The sequence below is a fragment of the Callithrix jacchus genome, chromosome 6, assembly GCF_049354715.1.
Source record: "Callithrix jacchus isolate 240 chromosome 6, calJac240_pri, whole genome shotgun sequence".
Classification (NCBI taxonomy): Eukaryota; Metazoa; Chordata; class Mammalia; order Primates; family Cebidae; genus Callithrix; species Callithrix jacchus.
The window spans coordinates 49,726,647-49,741,064 of record NC_133507.1 but is presented as its reverse complement, the minus strand read 5'-3'; the positions used below and the strand labels follow the sequence as shown (position 1 = coordinate 49,741,064).

The following is a 14,418-nucleotide window of genomic DNA, read 5'->3' as shown; positions in this document are numbered from 1 at the left end:
AAAAATACGGCCTTCATTTAAAAGTTTTATTTTGACAATAGATGAAGAATGCACATAGAAAAAAATGTTGTAATAATTATTCACTTTCTTTTGATGCTTTGTTTTCTTAGAAAAACCAAGCCCACCTGAAAAACTTGGAGTAACAAGTATATCCAAAGACAGTGTTTCCCTCTCCTGGCTGAAGCCCGAACATGATGGCGGAAGCAGAATTGTACACTATGTTGTTGAGGCACTAGAAAAAGGACAGAAAAACTGGGTTAAATGTGCAGTGGCAAAGTCAACCCATCACGTTGTTTCTGGTCTGAGGGAGAATTCTGAATACTTTTTCCGAGTGTTTGCTGAAAATCAAGCTGGCCTGAGTGACCCAAGAGAGCTTCTGCTTCCTGTTCTTATTAAGGAGCAAATAGGTATGTCTAAGTTTATGTAGGAGCAAAATTTGAAATTATTTGCATGATTTTATGTTAATTTTCAGAAACCCCTTTTCACCTTCACTCTCTATACTCATTTTTCAGAACCACCTGAAATTGATATGAAGAATTTCCCAAGTCATACCGTATATGTTAGAGCTGGTTCAAACCTTAAAGTTGACATTCCAATCTCTGGAAAACCACTTCCCAAGGTGACCTTATCAAGAGACGGTGTCCCCCTGAAGGCAACCATGAGATTTAATACTGAAGTTACTGCTGAGAACCTGACCATCCATCTCAAAGAAAGTGTTACAGCTGATGCTGGAAGATATGAGATCACTGCTGCCAACTCTAGTGGAACAACCAAAGCTTTCATTAACATTGTGGTGCTGGATAGGCCTGGTCCTCCAACTGGCCCTGTTGTTATTAGTGACATAACTGAAGAAAGTGTGACTCTCAAGTGGGAGCCACCTAAGTACGATGGTGGAAGTCAAGTTACCAACTACATCCTACTCAAAAGAGAAACAAGTACTGCAGTATGGACTGAAGTGTCCGCGACAGTTGCAAGAACCATGATTAAAGTCATGAAACTGACCACAGGAGAAGAATACCAATTCCGCATCAAGGCAGAAAACCGCTTTGGCATCAGTGATCACATAGATTCCGCTTGTGTGATTGTCAAACTGCCATACAGTAAGTTGTCCAACTTTTCAAAGATCCAAGTTTTCGTTTACCATAAATGTGTTAAATGTCTGTACTAATCCATGGGATTTCTCTCTTTTGTAGCAACGCCGGGACCGCCATCTACACCATGGGTCACTAATGTTACTCGAGAAAGCATCACTGTGGGCTGGCATGAACCAGTGTCTAATGGAGGCAGTGCAGTCATAGGCTATCACCTAGAAATGAAAGACAGAAACAGTATTTTATGGCAAAAGGCCAACAAACTGGTCATCCGCACAACTCACTTCAAAGTCACAACAATCAGTGCTGGACTTATTTATGAATTCAGGGTGTATGCAGAAAATGCTGCTGGAGTTGGAAAACCCAGCCATCCTTCTGAACCAGTCCTGGCAATTGATGCCTGTGGTATGTATTTGTCATGGGAAGAGAAGTTCTGATAACAAAAATGCAAATATTACTTCTGCAAAGCAAAATAATCATGACTTAAGTGCCGCTAATTTGCTTCTCTTATTACCACAGAACCCCCAAGAAATGTTCGTATCACTGATATTTCAAAGAACTCTGTCAGCCTTTCATGGCAACAACCAGCTTTTGACGGAGGTAGCAAGATTACAGGCTACATTGTTGAGAGACGTGACCTTCCAGATGGCAGATGGACCAAGGCCAGCTTCACCAATGTTATTGAAACTCAATTCACCATTTCTGGCTTGACTCAGAATTCCCAGTATGAATTCCGTGTCTTTGCTAGGAATGCTGTTGGCTCCATCAGCAATCCATCAGAGGTCGTAGGGCCCATTACTTGCATCGATTCTTATGGTAAGCTTGTTTAGCACTTTGAGTCTCAACAGCTGTTTAACTCAGTATTTTCCCTTGCCTTTTCCTGGAAGAAATTATGAACTAGTTGGGAGTCTGAAAAGAATTCCTTAAATACTTTTCCAGCCCTCCTAACTTGACAGTAAAAAGAGATTTAGACTTCAGGATATCAATGGTCCTTTCCAACTTCAATCTTTTATGATTCTTTGATGGTATGAGTTGGTGCTTTCATTCTATTTTAAATTATCAGAGTCAATAATTCAAACCATGGTTGAGTTCCTAGAAAATATTGCTCTTAAATAAGTGACAGACTAAATAGAGACTTTGTTTGTTTGTTTGTTGAGTCATAGTCACTCTGTCGCCCAGGATGGAGTGCAGTGGTGCAATCTCAGCTCGCTGCAACCTCCACCCTCTGGGCTCAAACGATTCTCATGCCTCAGCCACCTGAGTAGCTGGGATTACAGGCGTGCGCCATCATTCCCAGCTAATTTTTTGTATTTTTAGCAGAGATGGGGTTTTACCACCTTGGCCAGATGGTCTCAACCTCCTGACTTCAGGTGATTCACCTGTCTTGGCCTCCCAAAATGTTGGGATTACAGACATGAGCCACTGCACCTGGTCTAAATAGACACTTTGATGATGATAGTATTTGCAGCAGCTAATATTTACTGAGTAATTTTCAAGAATTCTTTCCCTTAGTTCTCACAGCCCCCATATTAGCCCATCTTATAGAAGGGAAATTGAGGCTGAGAGTGCTTTTGCAACTTCCCTATTAGGGATGAAGTGGAAATTCAAATAGACTTCAGAGCCTTCTCTATCATGGTTATTCCAAAATGCATATTCTTCACCATTCTGGAAAATAAGTGGCAGATTCAACTCAACAATGTTTTGAAAATTAAAATGTCATGAGAGTCAAGTATCCTGTGACATGTTTCCTGAAAGATCTCTATTTGCTAAGAGAAAGCTGAGCCCTATAGTGTCTAGGCAAAAGTATCCACTCCCATCTTCATGCTGAGAATTTCAGAGCTGTTCTTTATTTATGAATCAGGCTTTGTGGACACTGAATCACTGTTTATGAAAGTGTGAAGCAAGTCAAATTTAGTTCTGTTTCTTGATAGTTCCAAACAGCCTAGCAGAAAACTGTCCAGTGAGTATGTAATTCTGTGGGTAGAGAATTCAGAATTTAACAGTTTGATGTGAACTGTCCACACTTGGATATCAGTGAACCGAGAAGGGAAAAGAAAAACAATAGGAGGTGGTTAGAGGAAAGGAAAGAAAAGCTAAAGTGAAAGAAAATGTGTAACAGCTTTTTCCATGATGTTCTCACTACCATATCCCATTTCATCTCTGGAATAAAGCAACTAATGGACTTTAAAACACATGTAAAATGTGCTTAAGGCCCTGCACAACTTAGTCTTTCTACCCCATCTGAGATAGAAGAGTGGCCTATAAATTTTTAATTTTTTTTTTTTTTTGAGACAGAGTTTCGCTCTTGTTACCCAGGCTGGAGTGCAATGGCGCGATCTCGGCTCACCGCAACCTCCGCCTCCTGGGTTCAGGCGATTCTCCTGCCTCAGCCTCCCGAGTAGCTGGGATTACAGGCACGCGCCACCATGCCCAGCTAATTTTTTGTATTTTTAGTAGAGACGGGGTTTCACCATGTTGACCAGGATGGTCTCGATATCTCGACCTTGTGATCCACCCACCTCGGCCTCCCAAAGTGCTGGGATTACAGGCTTGAGCCACCAAGCCCGGCCCCAATTTTTAATTTTTAAAATAATAATTGCATAGAATTAGAATGACGGTGTGTGTGTATAATTTAATAAGAGCCAATTACCTTACTTTAAGGTTGATGCAACTTTTTTTTTATCCTTATAATATTTTAAATCTTTCTCAACTGTTTTTCTTGCAGGTGGTCCTGTAATTGATTTGCCTCTGGAATATACAGAAGTTGTCAAATACAGAGCAGGTACATCTGTGAAGCTCAGAGCTGGCATTTCTGGCAAACCTGCACCTACAATAGAATGGTATAAAGATGATAAAGAATTACAAACCAATGCACTGGTGTGTGTTGAAAATACTACTGACCTTGCATCTATACTCATCAAAGATGCTGACCGCCTTAATAGTGGATGCTATGAATTAAAACTAAGGAATGCCATGGGCTCAGCCTCAGCCACCATCAGAGTACAGATCCTTGGTAGGTGCTGAATACAGACCACTGTCACGTTATATTTGCCTAAAGCTTAGTAATTTTAAATAAGTAGGCTTTAAAGAAGTACTAACATAGTGTTTTGTTCTTTCATTGATAGACAAACCAGGCCCACCTGGTGGACCAATTGAATTTAAGACTGTAACTGCTGAAAAGATCACTCTTCTCTGGTGGCCTCCAGCTGATGATGGTGGTGCAAAAATCACTCACTACATTGTGGAAAAGCGTGAGACAAGTCGCGTTGTATGGTCCATGGTGTCTGAAAATTTGGAAGAGTGCATCATTACAACCACCAAAATTATCAAAGGAAATGAATACATCTTCCGGGTCCGAGCCGTGAACAAATACGGAATTGGTGAACCACTGGAATCTGATTCTGTTGTAGCCAAGAATGCATTTGGTGAGACATGATTTCATTAGAAAACTGAAATGTGAAAATTTTAAAATAAACTTTGCCAACCTGTTGCATATGCTTTAATTTTCTTTTGTATAATACCTGTCTCATTACCATCCTTTTCACAAGAGGAAAAATATAAAAACTAAAACTAATATTCCTGGAGGGAATGTGAACATCATAGATATAATTTATCAGTAATATTGATCCTTGTACCTTGTTTTCCTTTCCTTTCTAAATAGTTACACCTGGGCCACCAGGCATACCAGAAGTGACAAAGATTACCAAGAATTCGATGACTGTTGTCTGGAGCAGGCCAGTTGCAGATGGTGGTAGTGATATAAGTGGCTATTTCCTTGAAAAACGAGATAAGAAGAGTCTAGGATGGTTTAAAGTACTAAAAGAGACTATCCGTGACACCAGACAGAAAGTAACAGGACTCACAGAAAACAGTGATTATCAATACAGAGTCTGTGCTGTAAACGCTGCTGGACAGGGTCCATTCTCCGAACCATCTGAATTCTACAAAGCTGCTGATCCTATTGGTAAGTGCTCATACCTGCAGCATCTTCACCTGTGTCTTCTTAATTCGCCTGTGTGACTGAATTGTAAGTGATTGTATAATTATTTTATTGTGAATGGCCATTCCAGATCCTCCAGGTCCACCTGCTAAGATAAGAATCGCAGATTCAACCAAGTCATCCATCACCCTTGGCTGGAGTAAGCCTGTCTATGATGGGGGCAGTGCTGTTACTGGTTATGTTGTCGAGATGAAACAAGGAGAGGAAGAGGAATGGACTGTTGTCTCTACCAAAGGAGAGGTCAGAACTACAGAATATGTGGTATCCAACCTGAAACCTGCAGTCAATTACTACTTCCGGGTATCTGCTGTAAACTGTGCTGGACAAGGAGAACCTACAGAAATGACTGAACCTGTACAAGCTAAAGATATACTTGGTATGTACCTACTGGTGTGATTATGTTTCTTATAAGCATACTGCCAGGAAATCACTCATGTTTTGCTTTTAAAATTCACCATATATATCCACTTTATGTCTGCAGAGGCACCAGAGATTGACCTGGATGTGGCTCTCAGAACTTCTATTATTGCCAAAGCTGGTGAAGATGTACAAGTGTTGATTCCCTTTAAAGGCAGACCTCCACCTACTGTCATATGGAGAAAAGATGAGAAGAATCTTGGCAGTGATGCCAGATACAGCATTGAAAACACCGATTCATCTTCATTACTCACCATTCCTCAAGTTACTCGCAATGATACAGGAAAATATATTCTCACAATAGAAAATGGAGTTGGTGAACCTAAGTCTTCAACTGTGAGTGTTAAAGTGCTTGACACACCAGCTGCCTGCCAGAAACTACAGGTTAAACATGTTTCTCAAGGCACAGTCACTTTGCTCTGGGATCCTCCTCTCATCGATGGAGGGTCTCCAATAATCAATTATGTCATTGAAAAGAGAGATGCCACCAAGAGAACGTGGTCTGTTGTGTCACACAAATGTTCCAGCACAACCTTCAAGCTAACAGATTTGTCAGAGAAGACTCCATTCTTCTTCAGAGTTCTTGCAGAAAATGAAATTGGAATTGGGGAACCCTGTGACACTACAGAGCCAGTTAAGGCTGCTGAAGTACCAGCTCCTATACGTGATCTCTCAATGAAAGACTCAACAAAGACATCTGTCATCCTCAGCTGGACCAAACCTGACTTTGACGGTGGTAGTGTCATCACAGATTACGTTGTTGAAAGGAAAGGAAAAGGTGAACAGACATGGTCCCATGCTGGCATAAGTAAGACATGTGAAATTGAGGTCAGCCAACTTAAGGAGCAGTCAGTCCTGGAGTTCAGAGTGTTTGCCAAAAATGAGAAAGGACTGAGTGATCCTGTCACTATTGGACCAATTATAGTGAAAGAACTTATCATTACACCCGAAGTTGACCTGTCAGAAATCCCTGGGGCACAAGTCACTGTGAGAATTGGGCACAATGTGCACCTTGAATTACCTTATAAAGGAAAACCCAAACCATCTATCAGTTGGCTGAAAGATGGCTTGCCACTGAAAGAAAGTGAATATGTTCGTTTCAGCAAAACCGAAAACAAAATTGCTTTGAGTATTAAGAATGCCAAGAAGGAGCATGGAGGGAAATACACTGTTATTCTTGATAATGCAGTGTGTAGAACTGCAGTCCCCATTACAGTCATTACCCTTGGCCCACCATCAAAGCCCAAAGGACCCATTCGATTTGATGAAATCAAGGCTGATAGCGTCATCCTGTCATGGGATGTACCTGAAGATGATGGAGGAGGAGAAATTACTTGTTACAGCATCGAGAAGCGGGAAACTTCACAAACTAATTGGAAGATGGTATGTTCAAGTGTTGCCAGGACGACTTTCAAAGTTCCTAATCTAGTCAAAGACACTGAATACCAGTTTAGAGTGAGAGCAGAAAACAGATACGGAGTCAGCCAACCACTTGTCTCAAACATTATTGTGGCAAAACACCAGTTCAGGATCCCTGGTCCCCCAGGAAAGCCAGTTATATACAATGTGACTTCTGATGGCATGTCACTAACTTGGGATGCTCCAGTTTATGATGGTGGTTCAGAAGTTACCGGATTCCATGTTGAAAAGAAAGAAAGAAATAGCATCCTCTGGCAAAAAGTTAATACATCACCAATCTCTGGAAGAGAATATAGAGCTACTGGACTGATAGAAGGTCTGGATTACCAATTCCGTGTATATGCTGAAAATTCTGCTGGCCTAAGTTCACCTAGTGACCCAAGCAAATTTACCTTAGCTGTTTCTCCAGTAGGTAAGTGATTATTATTCAAATACATTTAGTTTAGCGGTTGAATATATTAGAAACAAATATATCAAACACTGCTTTTCTTCTCTGCATCATCTTACATATCTTCTTGTCACTAGAGAACGAGTCATATAAACTATGAGGAATGATTTTAAGTCAATCTAATAAACTAATTTGAAGTTCATTTTAAAGAATATGAAAGGAAAAGTTGAAATTAATGACCAAAATGAGTTTGGGAGATTGAATAAATTATTTATTATAAAAATTTTATTTATTAAAATGACTGAAAAATTTTATTTCTCTTCCATGGATTAAGACCTGGTTACAAATAAAATGATGCATTTACCTTCCTTATAATTTTGTAGACCCACCTGGCACTCCTGACTACATTGATGTCACCCGGGAAACCATCACACTTAAATGGAATCCACCATTGCGTGATGGAGGCAGTAAGATTGTGGCCTATAGCATTGAGAAACGGCAAGGAAATGAACGCTGGATGAGATGCAACTTCACCGACGTCAGTGAATGTCAGTACACAGTTACAGGACTCAGTCCTGGGGATCGCTATGAGTTCAGAATAATTGCGAGAAATGCTGTTGGAACTATAAGCCCACCTTCACAGTCTTCTGGTATTATCATGACAAGAGATGAAAATGGTAAGCATTTACAACTTATTTCCAATGAGACTAAGAGCATTTACATTTTTAAAAACACATTTGGCCCTTGGCCTGTTAAATGGGAACAGAAACAAATTACCTATGGTTGCTAAGTGGATGAATTATGTCTTTCTACCTTTCAAGGGAAAAGAAAAAAAAGTAATTGGCATCAATTCTTTTTGTCATGTCCATTATTTCACTCCATTCCTGTATAAAGAGTATGCAGCCAGTGGGAATGAGTTTTTAGCTTTGTAATTTTTGCCACTTATAGTAAATAAAGAAAAAGGTCCTCAGGAATAACTGTCCATCCTTACTGAAGTTATTAAAATACAACATATATCCAACAACACAATCATCCCCTTGCTTGAATGCAGCTGATGGCCTCTTAAAAGAACTTGTTCGACTGTACAGCAGTATTAGAAAGTAAATGATCTGTAAATATTTCACTTCTCTTTTACAAACAGCAGTGCAAAATTAAAAACATGACAAGCATTACAAGGGAAATAATAATAGGCAAATATTTAACCCCAGGGTCCAAATTCTCAATTATTAATCTTACTTTCAAAAGAGACTTTGGTAGCACACAAGTCATTACCCTTCCAGGCTTTAATCTGGGACTAATGAAAAAAATATATGTTTATGTACATCTTTATTAAGCCCAAGTAATACATAGGCTTTCTCTTTCTTTTGTAGTTCCACCAATAGTGGAGTTTGGCCCTGAGTACTTTGATGGTCTCACTATTAAGTCCGGAGAGAGTCTTAGAATTAAAGCTTTGGTACAAGGACGACCAGTGCCTCGAGTAACTTGGTTCAAAGATGGAGTGGAAATTCAAAAGAGGATGAATATGGAAATAACCGATGTCCTTGGATCCACAAGCCTATTTGTTAGAGATGCAACTCGGGACCATCGTGGTATATATACAGTGGAAGCCAAAAATGCATCTGGTTCTGCAAAAGCAGAAATTAAAGTGAAAGTACAAGGTATTTTTAAAATAGCTTCTTAATGTGACAGTTTATGAACCTGGATTAGAGACATGCCTAGTTGTATTTTAATGGACAAGGAAAAAGAAACTAACTCTAGAAACATTTTCTTATAGATACACCAGGAAAAGTAGTTGGGCCAATAAGATTCACCAATATTACTGGGGAGAAGATGACTCTGTGGTGGGATGCTCCACTCAATGACGGTTGTGCTCCCATAACACACTACATCATCGAAAAACGGGAAACCAGCAGACTTGCTTGGGCACTAATTGAGGATAAATGTGAAGCCCAAAGTTACACTGCCATTAAACTAATAAACGGCAATGAATACCAATTTCGTGTTTCTGCAGTTAACAAGTTTGGTGTTGGCAGGCCACTTGATTCTGATCCAGTGGTTGCTCAAATACAATACAGTAAGTTTGCATTTTTACTAAGTGGTACTATGTCAAAAGATTAACCTTCCAAGCAAATGTATCTAATTGATTTGGGGTTTTTTGTTTTTGTTTTTGTATTTTTCTTAAAGCTATTCCTGATGCCCCTGGCATTCCAGAACCTAGCAACATAACAGGCAACAGCATTACCCTGACATGGGCAAGGCCAGAATCAGATGGTGGCAGTGAAATTCAACAGTATATCCTTGAAAGAAGAGAAAAGAAAAGCACAAGATGGGTAAAAGTGATCAGCAAACGACCAATCTCTGAGACAAGATTCAAAGTCACTGGTCTGATAGAAGGCAATGAGTATGAATTCCACGTCATGGCTGAAAATGCTGCAGGAGTTGGACCTGCAAGTGGCATCTCAAGACTCATTAAATGTAGAGAACCCGTCAACCCACCAGGTCCTCCAGCAGTGGTCAAAGTAACAGACACATCAAAGACAACAGTGAGCTTAGAATGGTCCAAACCAGTGTTTGATGGTGGCATGGAAATAATTGGGTACATTATTGAAATGTGCAAGGCTGACTTAGGAGACTGGCACAAGGTGAATGCAGAGGCATGCGTGAAAACAAGATATACAGTCACTGATTTGCAAGCAGGTGAAGAATACAAATTCCGCGTTAGTGCTATCAATGGTGCTGGAAAAGGAGACAGCTGTGAAGTGACCGGCACAATTAAAGCAGTTGACCGGTTAACAGCTCCTGAGTTAGACATAGATGCAAACTTCAAACAGACTCATGTTGTTAGAGCTGGGGCCAGTATTCGCCTCTTCATTGCCTACCAAGGTAGACCTACTCCTACAGCTGTGTGGAGCAAACCAGACTCCAACCTTAGCCTTCGGGCTGATATCCACGCAACAGACTCCTTCAGCACCCTCACTGTGGAAAACTGCAACAGAAATGATGCAGGAAAATATACCCTTACCGTGGAAAACAACAGTGGTAGTAAGTCAATCACATTCACTGTAAAAGTGCTAGACACTCCAGGCCCACCTGGCCCAATTACCTTCAAAGATGTGACCCGGAGATCTGCTACATTGATGTGGGATGCCCCTCTTCTTGACGGTGGTGCCCGAATCCATCACTATGTGGTAGAGAAACGAGAAGCAAGTCGCCGTAGTTGGCAGGTGATCAGTGAAAAATGCACTCGTCAGATCCTCAAGGTCAGTGATCTGGCAGAAGGTGTTCCATACTATTTCCGTGTTTCTGCAGAAAATGAGTATGGTGTTGGTGAGCCCTATGAAATGCCAGAACCAATTGTAGCCACAGAACAGCCTGCTCCACCCAGGAGACTTGACATTGTTGATACTAGCAAATCTTCCGCAGTCTTAGCTTGGCTTAAGCCTGACCATGATGGAGGCAGCCGGATCACTGACTACCTGCTTGAAATGAGACAAAAGGGATCTGACTTCTGGGTTGAAGCTGGTCACACCAAACAGCTGACTTTCACAGTAGAGCACCTTGTTGAGAACACTGAATATGAATTCCGTGTGAAGGCCAAAAATGATGCTGGCTATAGTGAACCCAGGGAAGCCTTCTCTTCTGTTATCATTAAGGAGCCTCAAATTGAGCCCACTGCTGACCTCACTGGAATTACCAATCAGCTCATAACTTGCAAAGCAGGAAGCCCATTTACCATTGACGTACCAATCAGTGGTCGTCCTGCCCCCAAAGTAACATGGAAATTGGAAGAAATGAGACTTAAAGAGACAGATCGAGTGAGCATTACAACAACAAAAGACAGAAGTACCCTGACTGTAAAGGATAGCATGAGAGGTGACTCTGGAAGATACTTCTTGACCCTGGAAAATACAGCTGGTGTTAAAACATTTACTGTCACAGTTGTGGTCATTGGAAGGCCAGGTCCAGTAACTGGCCCCATTGAGGTCTCATCTGTCTCAGCTGAATCATGTGTCCTGTCATGGGGAGAACCTAAAGATGATGGAGGCACTGAAATTACTAATTACATAGTTGAAAAGCGTGAATCAGGTACAACGGCTTGGCAGCTTATCAATTCCAGTGTCAAGCGCACTCAAATTAAAGTCACTCATCTTACAAAATACATGGAATATTCTTTCCGTGTCAGTTCAGAGAACAGATTTGGTGTCAGCAAACCTCTAGAATCAGCACCAATAGTTGCTGAACATCCATTTGGTAAGAAAAATTAAAATCATACTTCAAAGTCTCTATTATTAAATATTTCCCCTGAATTTTATAAAATTGTATTCATACTTAATACCTTTGTTTATATTTAGTCCCACCAAGTGCTCCTACCAGACCTGAGGTCTACCATGTGTCTACCAATGCCATGTCTATTCGTTGGGAAGAACCCTACCATGATGGTGGCAGTAAAATCATTGGCTACTGGGTTGAGAAGAAAGAACGTAACACAATTCTTTGGGTGAAAGAAAACAAAGTGCCATGCTTAGAGTGCAACTACAAAGTAACTGGTTTAGTAGAAGGACTGGAATATCAGTTCAGAACTTACGCACTCAATGCTGCAGGCGTTAGCAAGGCCAGCGAAGCTTCAAGACCTATAATGGCTCAAAATCCAGTTGGTATGTAACACAATTATGGGCATATTTGTTAATTACTACTGATTCCAGTAGAACTCAGAGTGGTAATTTTAATCTTATTTTTGCATCCCTTCCTAGATGCACCAGGCAGACCAGAGGTGACAGATGTCACAAGATCAACAGTATCACTGATTTGGTCTGCCCCAGTGTATGACGGAGGCAGCAAGGTTGTGGGCTACATCATAGAGCGTAAGCCAGTCAGTGAGGTAGGAGATGGTCGCTGGCTGAAGTGCAACTATACCATTGTATCTGACAATTTCTTTACTGTGACTGCTCTCAGTGAAGGAGACACTTATGAGTTCCGTGTGCTAGCCAAGAATGCAGCAGGAGTAATTAGCAAAGGGTCTGAATCTACAGGGCCCGTCACTTGCCGAGATGAATACGGTAGGAAATAGTCAACATTTTCCTTTCTAAAATTATCACAATTTACGTGAAAATAAACTCTCAGATATTCATTCATATCTATTTTGCCTACTGACAGCTCCACCCAAAGCTGAACTGGATGCCCGATTACAGGGTGATCTGGTTACCATCAGAGCAGGTTCTGATCTTGTTCTGGATGCTGCAGTTGGTGGCAAACCTGAACCCAAAATTATCTGGACCAAAGGAGACAAGGAGCTAGATCTCTGTGAAAAGGTCTCTTTGCAGTATACTGGCAAACGAGCAACTGCTGTGATCAAGTTCTGTGACAGAAATGACAGTGGAAAATACACTTTAACAGTGAAAAACGCCAGTGGGACCAAGGCCGTGTCTGTCATGGTCAAAGTGCTTGGTAAACATGTCAAATGTTCTTACACTTATATAGCATTTTCTAGCGTGGGCAGAAAGAATGATCTTCATCATGGCTTGTCATTACGCCTGTTTCAGATACCCCTGGCCCATGTGGAAAGCTCACCATCAGCAGAGTAACAGAAGAGAAGTGCACTTTAGCCTGGAGCCTTCCTCAGGAAGATGGAGGAGCAGAAATCACTCACTACATAGTGGAAAGACGCGAGACTAGCAGGCTCAACTGGGTGATTGTCGAAGGCGAATGCCCAACCCTATCCTATGTTGTTACCAGGCTCATCAAGAACAATGAATATATATTCCGAGTGAGGGCAGTAAACAAATACGGCCCTGGTGTGCCTGCTGAATCAGAGCCAATTGTAGCCAGAAACTCATTCAGTGAGTATTAACACTTTTAAACAATTTGATGGTTGAAATATAATGGGATCATAGGGAGAAGGGCAGTCTTATCAATAGTAATTTTATGCAATTCTGATCATTCTTACTTTCATAAATACGTAAACAGCTATTCCATCACCACCTGGCATACCTGAAGAAGTTGGGGCTGGCAAAGAGCATATCATCATCCAGTGGACAAAACCTGAATCTGATGGTGGCAATGAAATCAGCAACTACCTAGTAGACAAACGTGAGAAGAAGAGCCTGCGCTGGACACGTGTCAACAAAGACTACGTAGTGTATGATACTAGGCTGAAGGTGACCAGCCTGATGGAAGGTTGTGATTACCAGTTCCGGGTGACTGCAGTGAATGCAGCTGGTAACAGTGAGCCCAGTGAAGCTTCCGACTTCATCTCATGCAGAGAACCATCATGTGAGCTCCAAGAATCATACATAAATACAATGCTCCTCAAAACTGTATGACAGATAAAATTTTCCAACACACATTTTCTAAGAATTTGTAAAATTTATGGTCTAGAAAAGCATATGCTTATTAGCATGATCATAAATATAGCTTAAGTCAAAGAACATTTTAACTATTATATCTGTTGATAAGTTAGCAATTAGAATTGCTAAAAATTGTTACAGCATTTTCCAATTAATGGAAAAATATTCTACTACCAATATGAAAAGAATCTATTTTATAAATCTTCCTAAGAATAGGGAGAAAAAAGCATTATACTGTAACTACTGAAAAGACAAATGGCAAAACTCCTTTTAAGAAAAGGCTTAGCAGGAACAAAAGGTTTCTAGTAGTTTAATAAGTTACTGACAAAATAATTGTCACGAGAACTTCAAAAGTAAGTGACAAATCCTTTTACAGAGTCTGATTCCAAGAACTATTAAGGAATAGTCACTGGGACTAAATTGTGGAATTGACAAAACCAATTCCTGTATTCATTAGAAATGTATTGGTGGCATGTGATATTAACCCAGTGAAAGATAAGCAACTCTTTAAGGAAAAGTCCCTGAGAATAGGTACTTTAAGTAATGAGCTTAGATAATGAAGAACACATAGTGAAGCTAGCCAAAGTAGTAGGAAGAAACATCTACTTTCCTAAAGCAATTTAATTCTTAAGATAATAATATTAAATTATAATGTACCACATAGTGCTATCCTATAATATTAAGAGCCTAATTAATAAAGATTACCTTGGTGAGTATGGACAAATAGCAATAATGCCTTTGTGAGTCTTGAAAACCAAA

General features: G+C 40.5%; 1 protein-coding gene across 49 annotated transcripts in view; it reads left to right on the top strand.

The window, feature by feature from the left end:
- Positions 1-14,418, top strand: part of TTN (titin) — a 272,145-nt gene that overhangs the window by 239,388 nt on the left and 18,339 nt on the right. For all 49 annotated transcript variants that reach the window (XM_078327295.1, XM_078327278.1, XM_078327313.1 and 46 more), the window contains 18 exons: positions 111-407; positions 513-1,100; positions 1,194-1,496; positions 1,611-1,907; positions 3,817-4,104; positions 4,217-4,516; positions 4,753-5,055; positions 5,162-5,467; positions 5,573-7,339; positions 7,699-7,992; positions 8,686-8,973; positions 9,090-9,389; positions 9,500-11,566; positions 11,668-11,970; positions 12,067-12,372; positions 12,470-12,760; positions 12,856-13,152; positions 13,280-13,585. In XM_078327295.1, coding sequence (XP_078183421.1) covers positions 111-407; positions 513-1,100; positions 1,194-1,496; positions 1,611-1,907; positions 3,817-4,104; positions 4,217-4,516; positions 4,753-5,055; positions 5,162-5,467; positions 5,573-7,339; positions 7,699-7,992; positions 8,686-8,973; positions 9,090-9,389; positions 9,500-11,566; positions 11,668-11,970; positions 12,067-12,372; positions 12,470-12,760; positions 12,856-13,152; positions 13,280-13,585 — 8,901 coding nt within the window. The remainder of the gene's footprint in view (positions 1-110; positions 408-512; positions 1,101-1,193; positions 1,497-1,610; positions 1,908-3,816; positions 4,105-4,216; positions 4,517-4,752; positions 5,056-5,161; positions 5,468-5,572; positions 7,340-7,698; positions 7,993-8,685; positions 8,974-9,089; positions 9,390-9,499; positions 11,567-11,667; positions 11,971-12,066; positions 12,373-12,469; positions 12,761-12,855; positions 13,153-13,279; positions 13,586-14,418) is intronic.